The 19053-nt window shown below is 32.0% G+C and overlaps 2 protein-coding genes across 7 annotated transcripts; both read left to right on the top strand.

Moving 5' to 3' along the window:
- Positions 1-1651: 1651 nt before the first annotated feature.
- LOC137837566 (DUF21 domain-containing protein At2g14520-like) lies at positions 1652-6700 on the top strand. 2 transcript variants are annotated; one of them, XM_068646591.1, is made up of 12 exons: positions 1652-1919; positions 2510-2586; positions 2862-2945; positions 3042-3155; positions 3648-3734; positions 3803-3942; positions 4013-4100; positions 4411-4484; positions 4736-4866; positions 5574-5833; positions 6250-6296; positions 6374-6700. In XM_068646591.1, the coding sequence occupies exons 1-12, from the start codon at positions 1730-1732 to the stop codon at positions 6516-6518; spliced, it is 1437 nt and encodes a 478-aa protein (XP_068502692.1). In that variant the 5' UTR covers positions 1652-1729; the 3' UTR covers positions 6519-6700. The 2 variants fall into 2 exon arrangements, with proteins under 2 accessions (XP_068502692.1, XP_068502693.1); XM_068646592.1 differs by lacking the exon at positions 2510-2586 and having other exon boundaries at positions 1658-1919.
- Positions 6701-9804: 3104 nt separating this feature from the next.
- LOC137837565 (uncharacterized) lies at positions 9805-17703 on the top strand. Of its 5 annotated transcripts, none has more exons than XM_068646590.1 (14): positions 9805-9929; positions 10063-10208; positions 11083-11258; positions 11387-11533; positions 11636-11687; positions 11801-11975; positions 12734-12816; positions 13043-13255; positions 13708-13824; positions 14632-14788; positions 15239-15346; positions 15576-15641; positions 15738-15982; positions 17280-17703. In XM_068646590.1, exons 1-14 carry the CDS (start codon positions 9842-9844, stop codon positions 17382-17384), a joined length of 1878 nt encoding a protein of 625 aa, XP_068502691.1. In that variant the 5' UTR covers positions 9805-9841; the 3' UTR covers positions 17385-17703. The 5 variants fall into 5 exon arrangements, 2 of the variants coding, with proteins under 2 accessions (XP_068502691.1, XP_068502690.1); XM_068646589.1 differs by having other exon boundaries at positions 17277-17703; XR_011085487.1 differs by having other exon boundaries at positions 9813-9929; positions 15576-15656.
- The last annotated feature ends 1350 nt before the right edge of the window (positions 17704-19053 follow it).

Genomic DNA, 19053 nt, shown 5'->3' with positions numbered 1-19053 from the left:
TACCTTTATCTTTTTTTTTTGTAAAAAATCCTTAAAACGCTCTTCTCTTCTACCGATTTTTATATGCACTTAAAAAAGGTAAAAAAAAAATTATATTAATAAAATTTATTGAAGGCTGGTAATGTCATGCAGTGATATCTAACAAGCAAGATTGCTAAAACAATTGTAGTGAGATATTAAGGTTGGAAGAGTTTCTACATAAAAATTGTTAGGAGAGAAAAATATTAAAAAAAAAATGACATAAACTTTACCATAAATTACAATTATTTTATCAACAAATTAAAATTAAAATTATTTAAAAAGTATATTAGATTTTTTAAAAAAATTAACTTAATATAAATTAGTTTTAATTTATGATAATGAAATTGGTTCTAAGGTATAAAATAATGACAAATAGAACTCCTTTGCTTAGACAACCTTGTTTGTAGTCCCAATATCCTATGCATTGACCATCTTTTTCTAACATATTCGATGTGTTGTTTTAATCCAAAGTCCTATGTACAAAAATAAAGGGAATAATCCAATTAGTTTATGAGGCATATAAATTCCATAGATAACCAAGCATGCTTAAAGAATATGCTACCTTCTACATCAACTTTTGGGCCACTAATCAAGTCAACCAACAAAATTCTTCCCACAAAATATTCGTTTTGTTCTTAATAATTTAAAATTTTTATCTTCTCAATATTTATATCCATAAATCAAATCACAAAATTTCGGATATATAAATCCGAAATTAATATGTCATTTCCAGATTTCGTCATCCGGAAGCTTATCCAGAAGCTTATTTGTACAGCATAAACGACTCCTAGATATCAAAATCAATAAACAAACATAAATAATTTATGGATCTCGATCCTCAATACTATTGACACTACATCATTTTAAATATGAAAATTCATAACTCATAATTCACTTCCGAATATGGACATCCAGAAACTTAAATAAAGTATGAAAATGACCTTCTGAATATCAAAATCCAGAATATATAACAATTATTTCCGAATTTCTCCGTCCGTAAGAAAAATGAAGTTAATGACAATATTGAATTTTAAATTTTTGATTAGATGCATGTCTTAAATGATATGGTAAGGGAGAAATTGCCTCCGCATAAGTTGCAATTTGTTTTTTATCACATTTTTCAAAAGGACACTTTTGAAAACAAAACTATATTGATAAAAAAATAAATTAAAAAAATACTTCAAAATGTTTAATATTAAATTATTATTTTCTACAAAAGCAACTTCAGTTATAATTTTTAAAAAATGCAAACAAAACTCCTTTAAATAGAATACAACCCTTTTATGGATTAAAACTTTCATAATTACCAAGAAAATATGCTTGTCATATTTTATTTAATGTCTGATGTTTTATTTTTAATAAAATTCCAATTAAGAAAAAAGTTTTATTAGAAAATGTTTCTTAACCTTTTTCAATTTTAAATTTAAAGATTAAATTCCCTCCAGCTGAAGGTTATATATATATATATTAATCTTCTGAATTGCAGAGCTATGTATACAGCTTTCAACTGAATTTTTCTGTCAATTGTTTAACTTTGCCTCTTACAACTCTCCCAAGAGTTGGGAATTCATTTGGGACCTTTGATCCTAATGGTGGGGTACCCCTTTTTTATATTTAAGTATCTGCAGACAATGGCATCCTGCAGTATACTTGGGTTTTGCTTATATTCTGCTTTGTTACATGCCATGTTGCAATTCCTAAGAAAAAAATGAGTTCATATTTTGAGGAAAGGGCACCTTGTTGTGGATCTCACTTTTGGATTTTACTTAGCACGTGTTGGGGTTTTGTGTTATTTGCTGCTACCACATCTGGTCTTGCTCTAGGACTCTTGTCTTTCAGCCAAGTTGATCTTGAGGTTCTTGTTAAAGCTGGGAAGCCTCAGATTCAGAAAAATGCAGGTAGTTTATTGCTTTTTGTTTAGGGTAATTTTCTTCATTTAAGAGTACCTTAATACTCAAGAAAATAAAAGACTTAGCCATGTGCATATTGGTATACAAATTTAGTCAAAAAATAGGATAAGGGTGTGTAATAGGATATGATACGGTTATAACACATCAAAAATTACATCTAGTCTAGTAAAACATATAAAAGACATCAAAACAAACTAAGCAATTTGGTCACTACAACATTCCTCCGGAGAAGTTCATATTGTATACTGAGAAACTTGAACAGTACACCGCAGATAAGTCTTTATATATCGTGATTATCACGTCTCAGGAAGTCAACCTTATTCGTGTTTTTTCAGCCTACTTTAAAAATAAAAGTTTATTTTCAAGCTTAGTCTCAACTACAATACAAACTTGCATTCATCAAAAGACTGTTGAAATCGTATTTATGGTGTCCATTGACTTCAAAGGGGCAAATATCAGACCAAAAACAGAACATGTTATACTTAATAAGTTACTATTGAGGAGGAAATTTGGGGTATGAAACTCAATTATTTATTGCTTCATCTTGTTAAGTGATGAAAACATATTTTTATCTGCAGCGAAGATTATGTCAATTGTTAAGAATGAGCATTTACTTTTATGCACCCTCCTTTTAGCTAAATCAATGGCAATGGAGGTATGTTACTCAGATCATTTCAAGAACCTCATCTGATTTAAAGTAAACTTCTGTATATTGAATACCAGAAGTTTATCTATGTGATGTGACCATATATTATTCCAAATCCAAACATATCTTTGGCACAACTTATCTAAAATGAACAAGAGTATTTTTATTCCTTTAATCATTTACAAAGAAAAATTGTATGCCCTTTTAAGATTCAATACTTGCCTATACACATTTTTATCTTGGTTATGGTTTGGCACCACTGAACAAAACTTTTACTATTCAAGGTGGTTTCTGTTTTTATGGAGAAAATGTTCCCAGAGTGGCTTTCAGTATTAATATCAGCCACCACGTTGGCTATCACTGCAGAGGTATACAAAAATTATCTTTACTATTAATATATTTAGTTACATACATACATTTGTATCTTTTTTTTTTTACTTTCTCATCCAAGACTTTGATCTCAGATTATCCCTCAAGCTTTGTGTTCTCGATATGGTTTAAGTGTTGGTGCAGCATTGTCTCCCTTTGTTCGAGTTCTTATACTGATTTTCTTCCCAATTGCATATCCACTCAGTAAGGTACTCCTATCTTTACTCAAATAATAAGTTACCACAAATTTAGTATCTTCAGTGAACTGGACAACCTTTTTAAGATGTGAAATAAATCTGCAGTGAATTACTAGACTCAACCTATTCCATTAAGTTAAAGATGTGAAGTAAATCAGTGTTTTTAACTTGTAATTTATATTAGGATCATTGCTAAAAGATAGTTAGACAATCTCTATTACATGTAACAATAATAAAGGGAAATCCCATTTGGTTTACACTTTTTTACTCTTCAATTAGTATTGCAAATTATATCAGTACTTTATTTTAACCTCTCACATTAATTACATTCATGAAAAAATCACTCCAATCAACTACACATTCAACAAATCCAACTCCAAGAAAAAATAATGCAGATTCCACTAGTAACATATCAATAAGATAAACAATATAAAGCCTAAATGTTGGCTTTTAATTTTTTAATTCTCTTCTATTTATTTGTTGGCAAATCCTGCTATGAAATAGTTGTTAGATTGGCTTCTTGGCAAAGGGCATACTGCACTTTTAGGACGAGCAGAGTTGAAGACTTTAGTCCATTTACATGCAAATGAGGTTAGCTTGTTTTATTGGCTATAGAATTTTGATAACATATTTTTTTACATGCTTAAGTTCACTATCAGGCAGGGAAAGGTGGAGAATTGACACTTCATGAAACTAAAATAATTGCTGGAGCTTTGGACTTAACACAGAAGACTGCTAAAGATGCTATGACACCTTTAAGTGAAACATTTTCTCTTGACATAAACTCCAAACTTGACATGTATGTTCCTCATGTCTTTCTGTGATGTTTAAGCATTACCTTACCTAAACTTATTTTTTCTACTTTTCAGACATACAATGGGCTTAATAATGAGCAAAGGTCACAGCCGCATACCAGTCTACTCTGGAAAACAAACAAATATTGTTGGTATCATCTTGGTAATCAAGCAGTTTGTTAAGTTGAAGTTTATAGCAACTTCTTTTTGAATCATTTTCTGAGGACCACATTTTATTGATTAAACATCTTGACATTTTCATCTGATATGCAAAATGTTTATTCAGTATTAGTTCAGCCATTTCAATGATAAAGAACAGTATATATTTTGTGGTTTTACATGAAACTTGAGATGCCCTTCAAGTAAAACATTTATCAAGTGAATAAAATAGGAAGGCTTTGCTATTCTGAACAACAATCAAACCTTATACTTCATGTTGTATATGACAGAACTGTCTGTTCAACTTTGATTAGGTCAGGAATTTAATCTTCTGTCGTCCTGAAGATGAAATACCAATCAAATATATGACTATCAGGAGAGTTCCTAGGTATGAAACTTCTTGCCCTATTTTGCTGATAGAGTAGCTTTGAATGGAACATATATTTATCATAGGAAGATGACAATGCTTATGATGATGAAGGTGAAGGTGAAGGCAAAGATGAAAAAAGAAAGAAAGGAAAAAACAACATAACTATTAAGCCACCATAAAGTTCATGTGTCCATTCAGAATGCTCTACTAACGGATTAATCTCAGTTATTATCTGTGTAGAGCTTATAATGTTCCACTTTGGTTATCAGGGTTGCTGAAGATTTGCCACTGTATGATATTCTGAATCAATTCAGGAATGGTCAAAGCCACATGGCTGTTGTTCTCAAGTGTGAAGAAAACATCAGAACTGCTGCAACTGAGAGAGAAGGAAAAACTCCAGGTATGATTATGCACAAACAATTCGAATTCAAAATCAATACCATCTAGAAGCCAAACCCAGATCCCATTATCAGCTTTCATTTTATGCAAAGATATTAGGGGTCCAGTATATGATTTTTTGGACTTTGCTAGATATAAAGTCATAGCTTAAACCCCAATGAATAAGTTTTGATTTTGATTACATAAAAAAAAATTGTTTATCCTTGTAAAATATTTTTTGTTAATGTTCATCCCTCCAAAATTAAAAATTTTGATGCTAAACTTCATTTTAACTTAGATAAATATCATAAATCTTATAAATTTTCAAAGGCTGCATTATATTACAGACACTAGTGGAGTCACTTGACATTTTGATCATTACAAGCATTTAAAGAGTGTCACATGGTACTAGAAATTAAAAGCAGATATTTACAATTTTGCAAGGACAAAAAGCAAAACAAAATAAAAAGTAGTTGAATGAAAATAAAAGTTTTCTCATTTTACTGGAAAAAAAACATATTTACATCTAAAATCATTATGTATTGTCGCTTAATAGCTTTAGCTTCTGGATATTGGCTCTTAACATCATGTTAAGGGGTTTATACCTAAATTAAATTCAGTATCTGCTACTCCACCCTTTGAGCCTAAAGGGCTCTTGCATGAACAGCTTAAGCTTTTAGCATAGTTGGTTCTTGCAAGCATCTAAGCTTGTAGCTATGGACTTTATAGGACTTCACTCTTCATGTGAACCGGGAGATTATAGTCGCATCTCAACTGATGCATCATATTGGCATTCACAAGAAACAGAATATTATAGTGCAACACTGAAGAGTGCCATGAATCGAGAGGGTGACTCAGATCTTCCACAAAGAAGATCAGAACAACCTGATGCAAGTTCATCCTTTGAGAATGTGGAGTCTTTTCCAACAACAGATGAGGAAGTGATTGGGATAATCACATTGGAAGATGTCATGGAAGAGTTACTTCAGGTTAATATTACTGACAATGATCAATACTCCCTTAGAAAATTTGGTTTTCAATTCAATGGTAACAACCATATTATAGTTACATATATAGCTATATTGTTACTCTCAACAAGATAATTTGGTTGTTAGTTTACACCATTGAGTAACATAGAAATCACCATTGAGTTTCGTTAAAGCACACTTGATAGTATTAAGATTGTTATATTATATACCATCTAATCATAAATTGTCAGCAAGATAATTGATTTTGCAGTAGTTACTTAAAGAGTCATACTAAACTTACTTCTATTTGATAGAGTAAAACTCTTTGTATTGATGGTACATGAACAATTAAACATAAACGTGCATAGCTCAGCTACTGATTTTCTGTTTCTGGTATTGCAAGATTGCTAATATTTTTGTTCTTTTCACCATTCAAGGAAGATATATTGGATGAAACTGATCAATATGTTGATGTTCATCAAAAGTGAGTACAGTTTCAAAATTCCAACTTCATAATCATTGAGTGTATATGTTATTGATTGATCCTCTATCTTGTTTCAGTATCAAAATAAAACTGCAACATGCAAGAAGAGTGTCATCAGGGTCATCCAGAAGGGCTTCAAGTTCTCGTCCACAACGGAGAAGTTCAGATGCATCTCGAGTTTACTTTTTAACTCCTACATATGTTTTACCTGTTTCTCCTTAACCAAAATTATTCATCACCCATGTTTCTCCTCAATGAATATTTGTCATGAATTTCTAAGAGGAGTATTATGACCTTATGTGCTTCCTCTTTATTTTTTGTTCAAGAGCATGATGATATATATAGATGTATAAAATCGTATAAATTTTCAAATTTATAAAGTTACATTTAAAGTTTTTTTTATTACTAATCAATCATAACTCATTTTAAGTAAAAATGTTTTGAAGTAGTTTTATCATAAAAAATAACAAAATTATAACAATTTTTTCCAGTTTAAAAAAAAATGGTTCAGATTATAACCATTTTAATTTTAGTATTACATAATTTATGCATGTACAACAACAATATATAATGTAATTAAATGTATGTTTTTATTTTATTTTTAATTATATTTTAAAATTTCAATATTTTATTTTATAATTTAAACGATAAAAAATAATGACTATTTTCTTTTCTACCCTTTTTCATACATATTTCTTCAACAGTATTTTAATTTAAACTACAGAATGTTACATATTAAAAATCACAAGCTTAATTCAATATATATATATATATATATATATATATTAATTTTAATCCATTTAATATCACAAAGGGTAAGTTTGAGATTTTAAAATCTATGGGGTTGTAAAAGAAAATCATGAGGTGCAAGAAGAAATCCTCTCTCCTTTAGTTAAGAGAAGAAATGGATTATGTTTTTTCTCACCCTCATAATTTTTGTATTGAATAGTAGTGCTCGGGACCTCGGTCCAAGCACTTTGGTATGGTCAACTTGACTTTTGAGCCAACATAGCCCCAAAGGGTGGATCATGAGCTCGGTCCAAGCGCGAGTAAGAGAACTCGAAAAGATAATTAAAATAGTAGGAATTTTCTGTATATTTATAACACATACGCTAATTAAATGTAAAATAAAAGATGTTGAGAATAATGGTGCACGTATAAACAGAATATTTATCTGTTGTTAGCATCGGAAGATAAGAGGTGCACGTGAACATGTTGTTTTTATGTTATGCTTTATGTTGAGATTATGTTCTCATTAGTAGAAGTCGTTGAAGGAAAATCTATAAAAGGGGTTTGAGACCCCTGGTAAACGTACATTGTTTCTGAATACTCAAGACTGAAACTGAATACTTATTTTGTATGCTCTCATTGACTTGATTGTTGGAGTGTGATCAACAGGTAAAGCCCCCTCTGTCCCAACGTAGCGTTGTTCCAATGCACCAAGAGGAGACAAACCAAAAGCAGAGCTCTCGATCCAGACCAACTGAAGTCAACCGGCGACAACAATTTCTTTTCGTATCTTCATAGATATGCAAATTTCTTTTTGTCTTGAAAAATAACTTCTACATAATCTAAAAGTCTATATGAATTAAAAGCTTATAGAAAATGACTTCTAGAATATGAAATTTGAAAACTTTTTTTTATTTATGAATTGTTTTAACTTTCGGATTATACATTTGATAAGTTATTTCTTTATGAAAAAAAGTTTTAAATTATACAATTTGAAAGTTATTTTTTACTTTTAGATTATACAATTCATAAAAAAATATACTTTTGAATTATGCAATCTAAGAAGTCATTTTTTTTGCATGAAAAAAAATTCATATTACACAATTTGAAAGTTATTTTCTAAAAACAAAGACTTCTAGATTGTCTAATTTGAGAGTACTTTGGATTGTTTAATCAGATTTAGATTCTTCTATAACACAATTCAAAAGTTTTTTTTTATGCAAACAATGACTTTCATATTACATGATTTGGAAGTATCTTCTAGATTGGACACATAAATCAGGATGGCGCAACAACAATGGACAACCATGACAATTGGACAATCCATTACATTTTCTTCTTTGAACGCATCATGTCACAACACATAAATCAGGGTGACGCGACAACCATGGAAAACCATGACAAGGGGCAATGGCAACAAGGGGTAATTTGATTTTTTAACCACTCCCAGTGAAGGTTCACACAAAAATTATTGGGGTAAAAAAAACAAATGATTTTTTTTAGACTAAGATTGTTAGCTTTATTAGGTCAACCTGAAGGAAATTACTTCCTACACCCTTCCTTTTTAGACCTGTACTCCACAATTGGGTAAAATGACTGAATTGTCCTGTACGGTTCTCCCTCAATGCATCTCACCACTATTATCATTAACATTATTGTTCTTGCCGGTTGATCTGGTCGCCAGTTGACTCTGGGAATAGGTTGTGAATTCGTGTGCCTCTGCTCTTTCCCTAGGATGTTGGAATGCGGCTCCGTTTGAAACAGAGGGGGCCCTACCTGTTGATTGCACTTCGACGATCAAGTCAGTACTGGGTTAAGTAACAATGAGTAAGTAAGCAAATAGTTTAAGTCTTAGAAACGGTGTACCTTTACCAGGGATCTCAAGTCCCTTTTATAGACTACTCTTAGGTTACTCCTTGTAACTACCCTTCACTCACGAGAACCTTATCTCGAGTGAAAGTAGGTTTGATGGGAGGAGAGTCTGTTACAATGTGCACAATCTTAATGCAACAACCTCCCAGAATCTCCCTTCTAGGAGTGCATAATCTTAACAACATGGTCGTCAGGGTACCAACTCATGTACCAACATCATAGGGCTCATCTGTTTACTGTAGGCGCACTAGCCTTCACGTATTGTGCATGTAACTTACTCTCGAAAACCCTAGCGCTCTTGGGCCTAAGTGTCTTTGGGGATATTTAATCGTGCTAGACCCGAATGTACTATATCCACCACCTGCACTTTCTCGCTGATCAAGCCTTATATATATGAATGAACCTCAACGCACGCATTCCTAGAACCCACTTAAGTGGCCTAATAACTCGATCAGACCACCGAACCGACCTGCCGATGCAAGTGCCGATGTACGATCACCTAAGCACTGAGCTTAGCGCTCTGATCTAATACAATTATCGTCACTTCTGCACCGTCACTATTGCAGAAGAAAAATAAGATAAGGAAAACACTGGAAAAAAATCTCGATGGAAAGCTTTTTCTGAAACATGAAATGTATTCTTGAAAACGTTTTTCAAAAAATTCATTCTAAAAAGCGCATTACAAAAGGTATTATATATGTTTTGAAAATATTGTTCTAGAAAACTTATTACAAAATGTATTTCACAAATTTTATTTTAAAAATCTTGTTCCGATTGTGGAGGTGCAAGTTCAAATTAAGGGGATGCAGGAAGCAATTTCCCAACCCGAACCATTTAGGCCGAAACGGCCCGATCCGGTCGGAACCCTCCATTTTCTTTTCTCTCCGAAATTCAAATTCCCGCTGAAAGGTAAAAAATTATCAGAAAGAAAAAACAAAACGAAAATGCCATCATCAACTACCACAAGCGGCAGCAACATGAACGACGTTGATCGCTTGTTCGCGTGCTTCAAGTGCGGTTTAACACCTCCCAGTACGTTCTTCTATTTTCATCTTTCTTCCACTCTCTCCCAAATCCCTAAGAAACAATGAAGTTCCAATTTCTTATTGTTTTGTATGAAATTAAAAAAAAAAAATTGTTAAAATGAAATGTGTTGTTGCCTCAGAATCTGCTACGAGGGTAAGGAAACGAAGCAGAGGAAGAATGGAGCAAGATAGTTTGGAATCTCCAGGTCCAGAATCGGTTGGAGAAGAACTGAAAACCCCCCTATCGCGCATCAGAAAAACCAACATTGAATCTTCCATGGAGAAAGTAATGTAGTTTCTGCTGTTATTAAAGGACTAAATTTAGATAAAGCTTATAGGTACTTTTGGTGCTGTTTTTCTAATCAAATTAGAGTTTCTTTTTAGTGATCATTGTCATAAAGGTTCATTAGATGTCAATATAGATTAGGAATTAAAACTTCAATTCTGATTGAAGAACAATTCTAAAAGGTGCACGAGGAACTGTGTCTAAGATTTTTTCACCCAATTAATGTCAGTACTCATATGAGTCAGTCACCAAGACCAACGGAGAAATTTGGAACATATAAGTCATCAATGGAACACATGATACACCTTCAATCCAAAGCCTTAAGGCTATAGGTTTTTGTGACTTTTTTCCTTATATGTTGCTCTTCTTGCATTATGTTTCTCTTCTTGCATGTTTTCACCCAATATGAGACTCGGACTCTCCAACGCACAGTTGACTCCAACAGTATCACAACTTTTATCCCTTTAAAATTTTTGTCTACTTTAAGTAACTAGGTAACTTTAGCTTGCTTGTTATAGCTTATTATTGGATTATTGGAATTAAAATGTTATGGAATTTAATGTATCTTTCAGTTTAATTGGCGAGTGTTTGGTTTGAGAACATATTTCCTGTTTTCATTTTTAGTTATAATTATACTAACTTATTTTCACTTTGTTCTGTCTTTGAAAGTTGATGATTTTAACTTTGCTATACAAACTTTTGGAAATGAAAACAGAGGATGCTTACATTTTTTATATGTTGTTGTTCAGTAGATTGCTTCCTCTTCAACCCAAGCTGTTTTTAAAATGTTGTTGTATTTCTACCCATATGTGTGCAACTTGGCTCATACACTATCTTTCCATGAAAATTAAAATACTTTGCATTACAATTTCAGCTTAAATCAGTAGTAGCCAAAAAAGCACAAAGTATTGGTCGTGGGAAGCAATTCTCTCCAATAGTATTTTATGGATCTCCTCATGGCGTGCCTCCCAAAAGGCCAACCCGTATGTTATGGCGATTATTGCGAGAGATATGTCCTGATCTCTCTCCGAAAAAGAATTTGAACGTGAGGTATTGGTTTGCCAGATGCTGCATGTTGGTTCTACCCGCTACACATTCCATATGTTTACTGATTTACTCTTTTTTTACTTTATGTATGATTTGGAATATGACTTGAATCCTGCTTTGTGTTTGTATAGAAAGGAAGTTTGGATGACATTCCCTAAGCAGGATGAAGCAATGAATTTTTCCAAAGGACAAGCAGATGTTCATGTTTTCAGCTATCAAGACCACTTTAATGGCCAAAGAAGGTTCCTCGTGTCTACTTATACAGAATTCTGGCAAAGGTTTCCTTCACATTCCTTTCTCATATGATTCATTATTTGTTACATAGCAACTGATTAGTAATATCCTTGTGTCAATATAATTGCTGATGACTGTACACTCAGGTACAAGAATATGAATCCGAAATTCCGACATCATTATGAGGTTATTCAAGAGGTAATAATCTTGTGTTTTCTATATTCACCGATTTAACTATTAAAATGAGGTCGTGGTTACATTATCTCTAAACTAGGTGCTTATTTGGTCTTAATGTTTCCTTTTGCTTCCAGGGTTTACCATGTCACCTTTATTTTGATTTGGAGTTTAATAAGAAAGTCAACAAAGAAAAGAATGGAGAAGAAATGGTTGATCTCTTGATATCAATGGTTCTAGAAGCCTTACTTGAAAAATATGCAATCCAAGGAGACCACGATTGGGTTTTAGAACTTGATTCTTCAACTGAAGGTATGTCTTTTGGTCAGGTCTCTTACTGTTATGTGTGTTGCCTATATCTTTGATGAGCTTTTGCTGTTTGCTTATACGAATTTCCTTTCAATATATTACTTTGTCACGTGACATGAATTCTTGATCCTGTAGCTTTCTTATGCCTTCCATCTGTGTACAATTTTTTCTTTCTTCTGCCAAATATAATTTACCAAAGAATTTGTGGCTAATCTATGTACTTTAACAGTTGCAGTTTGCTTTGGCACATATTGATTAAACTTAGGGATCAGTGTTGACTTGTTCAATATTAGATGACAGCTGTCATTGGTGCTGTTTGTTGACCAAACCATTGGAAGTAGTGAATATAAAGATTGTTTGTCTTGTCCAGTTTTCACTGAAATGCTCTGGTTGGAGGATTCAGTCCCCAAGACTTTGTGCCAAGTGCTAAGGGCTTCATCTTTTGAACCAATGGACCCCTGAAGCACTTTCACATTCACTATCCTAACTAGTTAAGGATACATATCACGAGATAAAGAGAAATGATAACAAATTCCAAGAGACAATGGGAAATATAGAGAAACTACAACTTAAAGATAATCCAAGATACAAAACAATTTCTCATATATTAAAACATATTGTTAATTCCAACTTTGTTTTACAGTAGTTTTTCTTTATTCATTACTTTTTACATGTAAAACAATTGTTAAGTGCTTCTATGACATGAATTCTGATTTTTCCCATGTTAGGAATGACCCTTATCTCAGTATTTGCATTTGCAGATAAGTTCTCTCGTCATGTAATAGTTTGCATACCAAAGGCTGCATTTAAGGACAACTCTCACGCGGGTGCATTTGTTTCAGAAGTAAGTCCGAGTATTTTCAACCTTAGCTATATATAATTTTTTGGATTAGGTTGGTTTTCTTTCTATTGTTTAGATTCAGTAAAATTATGAATGACTCAATGTTAATTACTTTTTATGAAAATGTTTTTTTTAGCTGGTAAAAGGGAAAACTGCTCTATTATATTTATTTTGTATAGCATCCAGTATCCTCTATCAACCATTTCCACTCTAAATGACATATTACCAGATATGCTCAAGAGTTCGAAAAGCAAGGGCGAAAGATAAAAGTTTTGATAAATTGTTTGTAATGAAAGATTCTGGCAGCGAGGAATCTGCAGACCAACTTTTTGTGGATACTGCAGTATATTCTCGGAATCGTTGTTTCCGTCTTGCTCTTTCTTCAAAAGCAGGAAAAAGTTCAGTTCTTCAACCGACAAAGCGATTTAAGTGCAAGGACTTGGTATGGCAGTTTTATTACTAATATTTGCTATTTGAATTATTCCATCAAAATAATGTTATTTGGAAAGAGTTTCTCCAAGAAGAAAATTACATGAAATTTGAAAAGTTTAGTTTTAGTATTTGTACTTGCATTGCATCATTAAAAATGGAATACGAAAAGCCATTATATGGACATAGAGCTCCTTTAAAGGAACTGGTCATCATGATTCTTCTTTTAGAACCTGTGGGGCATTTTGTATATGAAAAAAAATTATTTACCATGTCAAAAGGGTAATATCATGTATTGTTGTCAATTTCCTGTTGAAGACAGTTGTAGGATCTTATTCATTGCAATGCAAGCCAAAAATATGCATTATCATAAGCAAATCAGTGTATATATGTCTTCATTCTGCCTTTTATTCATTTTGTGCAATTTTTTTACTTATTTTTCTGTTTGATTTTGTTAAGTGACAGGGTGAAGAAGACATGTTCATGGCTTCCTTGATATGCAATATTGATGTTGATTGCCAAACATATCTGGTCTGCAAAACAGACTTAGATTGTGTGAAAACTCTGCATTTTGATACAGAGGTAGATTTGAGCTTTAGATTTATAAATCTTTTATTGCTTCAATTTTATTTCTTTTAGTTCAAAGATGCTCGGATAATGTGCAGGTATCTGAATAGATGCCTTTGTTTGGGCAGTACGATTATTTTTAAAATAATAGAGTATTATATATATATATATATATAAATAGATAGATAGATATAGATATATATTTAAAAGTGTATAAAAATTCATGAAGCATAATAAGTTTATAATTGGAATTCTGCAAATGTACATTAAAAGCATAGTTTTTAAACGTTTCTAAATAAATAAAGTTATAAATCATTATCATCATAAATTACTTCCTGGGAATAGTACTATTAATCTCATGTCTTTATTAAAATAATTTATAAAGAACAAGTTTCATCTTCTCTTTATCACGAGACGATATTTTTTTGTCTTTATATTATACATATTTATATGTTTCATGTAGTCGTGTTGGATATAAATGCTCTAAGGTGAAGTATCTAAAAGTATCGGTATCAAATACATGAAACAAATAGAAATTCTGGTCATTCATAGATTTAGATAATTCATTGATATACACGGATAAAACAACCTATATCAGCGTCAAATACAAACATGTCAAGCTAATTGAAATATTGGTGCTTCATTCTTTGGTTATTATTTTCAACTATGTAAAGTTTACTTTCTTTACGTATGAAGTGTTATCATGTTAAATCTATAGATTTCAACAAAATCTTTTTACTATGTATGCACATACCCATAACTGGACAGCTTGTTTGACTTTTAAACTTTCATGCGCTTAATATGCTTTTTTAACTTTGACAGGAGAGTAGTAATGTAGAAAACTCATGCCAAATTCTTCAAAAATTTGCATTGGATGTTGGCACAAGCGATGTTTCTACTACATACTTCATGGGAAAGTCACCGTTCCCATTTCTGGACAAATTTATACTCTCTGTTGCCTCTGTCGGGAACATACCAGGTGATACATGTCAACTTGTAATATTGACTTTATTACTTTAATCATGTTTTGGCATAAGTAAATGGACCAACATAATAAGTTTGATCTTGTTCAATGATTTAGTACTTTTACTTTTAGTAGTGACATTCGCATACTATAGTTTCCTAAGTCACATACACACACCCATAGAGGAAGCATATCAGGTGAGAGATGAGATGAGAGTGAGAAAAGTAAATGTCAACTGTATAAAAACTAATTAAAACTATCTTAACCATCTATGTATGGTTGTATAGTTAAGATTTACTCCTCTCATAGCTGTCACTAGATAGTAGGTACCGTGTGTATATATATATGTATATATATATTTATGTGTGTGTGTATGTTTGTGTATTCTTGGTTTCATGTTTTCCCTGACTTGAGATTTCAGCATAACCCTTCTCATTGTGTTGATTTCTTTTTCTGCAATTATAGGAAACATTCATAGCTGGTATTTTTTCTCGGAATTTGGACTGATGGTCTACAGCATGACAAAAAATAGATACTGTGAGCGAATTGGAAGACATCATAAAAGCAACAATGGTAAATCCCCTGGAAGTGCTTTGTTATTTTATCATGAAAGCTGGAACTGTTGTTTGTTTGGCCATCTCTGAATGTTAAGTATCCGCTCTCAAATGACTGTAAATTTAGCGAAGGCAGGGATGTTTTTCTCGTTTCTATTGTTACAAGTGTGGTTGCATCTTGTCTTCAATTTTGCTGTGTTCTCTATTATAGGATTGCAACATATTAATTTGATGATTTACTGGTCCAGTGATATATGTGGTTGATCTACGAATGGCAGTGTATTATCAGAAATGTCACGATCCTGACTGCAGAGGTTAATATATTTACAGTGAAGTGCTTGAAGACCCTTTCACACTCAGTTCTCCATTCTCTTTTAACATGTTTATTAATTCATTATTCATGGAAATAGGTTACCGGTCTCCACTGCGACAAATCCCAGTTCATGTGTTCTCCAATCCGTCAGATGTAATTGATTCCTCCTTTGGGTTGTTAGATGAACATTCAGTGGATAATAAGTGGAGACATCAACTTGATGATTTTCTACAATATGAGGACACTGTTGAGGAGAACTCCAACGATTCTTGGTGGCTAGAAGCCATGAGAGTTGTTGAAGATATGGAGAATAAGCAAACAAAGACAGAGCCAAGCACTATGGTTAGTAAATCTTAATCTTGATTTGAACCCTAACATGTACATACAATGGCCATAAGACTCCCTTGTCCGTTGTTATCTTGCTCCACTATTGGACTAATGCCCTATGCCCTTTATTATAAGACCGTAATGGCAGATTGTGTTTTCCGATATGGTAGAATTTTGTTGGAAAACTATTGGGTGAAGGAGGATCAAAACTAAGTTGTGCATTCAACGAACTCGAAGTAATCCAAATTGGTTCAATTGGGTATTTTGCTTAGATTGCAATTTTGATTGTAAGGAATGGAACGTGGTAATTTTATCCAATCCAATTTGAGTTTGACATATTTGGTTCTGGTCACTTAAAATTATTTGTTTCTGGTCACTTACAAATTATTTGTTTCTGGTCACTTACAAATTATTTGTTTCTGGTCACCTAAATAACTTTGTTTAGATTTCATTTTATTTCAAATTTGACCAAACTTGACCTTTCATAATCCTTAACATTGTGACTTTTTTCAACGGGTCTTTAAATATTGAAGTAGGGTTATATTTGAATTGAAACTGAGAATCAAATGGGTTATGTTAGAGGTGTCAACTAGCTCAGCTGGTGGTGAAGTCCTTTGCAAGCGATTGTGAGGACCTAAGATGAATCTTACCTTTCACTCATTTGGAGTAAAATTTGACCCCTGTCCCTCTCCATGTGTAGCGTGGTGGGAGGATTTGTATGTATTCCGGAATTGCCGTATTGGCGTGAGTCAATTACTGGTTGTAAAGAATTTCCTAGAGCAAATATCTCTTCGAAAGAATATAACTTTCTTAACATTGCTTGTTTTTTTCTCTTTTGAGTTTTTTTATTGCTGTAGTGCATCTGCTCACTTCCTCATTTTATGTTTTTGGTCGTACCCCCTCTTGGTGAAACAGAGTGTATACATCAACTACTTTACACCGACTCTTAAACACTGATGTATCATGTATGTCAGTAGTTATTATGTGGGTAAAAGTTGCAAAAGTATTAAACTTGCTGGTATAACTATTCAAATTTCTAATTTTAAATATTTAAGATATTTAGACAAAGAAAAGATATATCTTATCATTTAAGTTTAGGATCTCAATGTAGTTTTAAAATTAAGATACAAGGTTTCTTATGAACAGATAAGGCACCACCCGGAGAGGGTTTTTTTTTCCAAACATAGCTTGCCACTAGACAGACCTTTGTCCTAGAGCATGATTGTGCTAAAGATGGTTCATTTATCTTAATTGGCCACATAATTCCATGTACATAACACTGAATATTATTCAATAAAATATCTTAAAGCAGGAGGTGATTGGTGATGAAGATGAGGAGTGGTGGCTGGCTGTAGAAAGTACGGCATCCCAGGCTGAACGGTCCAGCTTCAGTCAACAAGAGTTTTGCGCCATCTAAGTTCATCGAGTACAAAGAGTTCCTCCTTCCGGGATTGGCAAATAGCTTCAGGACTTGATAGCTGAAAACCCAGAGAATCCTTAACATATCTGCTGCAAGCAACTTTGGGATCCTGTGAACTGATCCTCTAAAGGATACAAAATGCTCTTCAAGAGGATTGACAGCTGATTCTACACACCAGCTGTGTGAGTTTAACTGTAAGTTTTAATCATTTGCTAATGTTAATAATCAAGTCACTTCTTCTAGCCATTCCTATCCATTTCATGACTTTCATAACCTTAGTGAAACAAATTGAGTTTACACGCTAGTTTTTTTTTTTTCAAGTCTTCTCAATCAGTTTCAATTTATTGCACTTTCGTTAAAGCCGTTCCAGTATTATAGAATTAATTTTGAAGATTTATATATTTGGAAAATCTTGTTAAGCAGGATTTTAAAACCGAGATTGTGTGCATTCTTGAAATATAATTTAAATAACAGAAAATTATAGAAAGGAATTGTCCTAACTTATGGTTTGGAATTTTACGGGATTTAATTTTGCTTAAATTAACTAAATGAGTCTAAAACTTTTATTGCGTTTAGTGATTTTGTTAGTCTCAAATTTGAAAAGAGCATTGCAAAATAAGTATATCTAATTGTGTAAGTGTTTAGGTAGTATCTAAGTATAGGCATAATTTATTACCTGTTTATAAACAACTGTAAATGATTATAACAATTAGTGCTTAAATTGTTCCGAGCAAAAGTCGTGTTGAAGATGCATATTATAAATAATTTTTGTTGACTCAAGTTGAATCAGACAAGCATCAATTCCATCTGTATATAATCTCCTTGAAAATATTCATCCTCGACAGAATAATGAGAGGTTCACTGGTTTAAACATTAAAATTTGTGATTGAATTAGTATGAATTAGATTGAATTAATACAGTTAATAAAGTATAAAATATAATAATTAAATGATCAATAAAATAATAAATAAATATAATGTCATCCCGTTTTTTATCGCTCTTGTAATATAGATTTCTCCAATCCACTAAGATAAAAACTAATCTCCCTGGAAATATTATAATTATTATTGTTATAACAATTTTTACACTAAAAAATGGAATACGAAACTTTCTGTTAAATATTTCATACGTGAACGTAAAGTGTTTAACCGTTGCATCAATACATCATCAGATTATAATAATAACATTCAAAATAAGTCTAAAAAAATATATCATAATACTTTACTTAAATTGTAATAAAATAAAATAATGTCTACTGACAAATAACAAATTGACATTTAAAATGAAAAACGAATTGACAAATCAATGCAATATAAAATTATAAAAACTCAAGATATAAAAATTACAAATTAGAATGAGTATATAGTTTTATAAAAAAAGATTAATAGTTGACAAAGTAATTATACCTATTTGTAATCCTTATTAAATATGTTTTTATTTATAGCTAAAATATTTTATACTAATTTTAAAAAATAAAAAACTAAATTATAGTAGTTCAAATCGGTTTTTAAAGCAATTCTGCAAACAGTTCACTTTTTTGTAGTCATTAGATTTATGGTTAATCTTTCAATAAAGAAAAAAAGACAATTTCTTCATTTATCTCCTTATGTTTCTACTGCACCCTAATTTTTTTAAAATGTCCATTTTCCCCTTTTTGTTTTATTTT

The sequence above is a fragment of the Phaseolus vulgaris genome, chromosome 4 (genome assembly GCF_000499845.2).
Source record: "Phaseolus vulgaris cultivar G19833 chromosome 4, P. vulgaris v2.0, whole genome shotgun sequence".
NCBI classification, from domain to species: Eukaryota; Viridiplantae; Streptophyta; class Magnoliopsida; order Fabales; family Fabaceae; genus Phaseolus; species Phaseolus vulgaris.
This window is presented reverse-complemented; position numbering and strand designations above follow the sequence as displayed.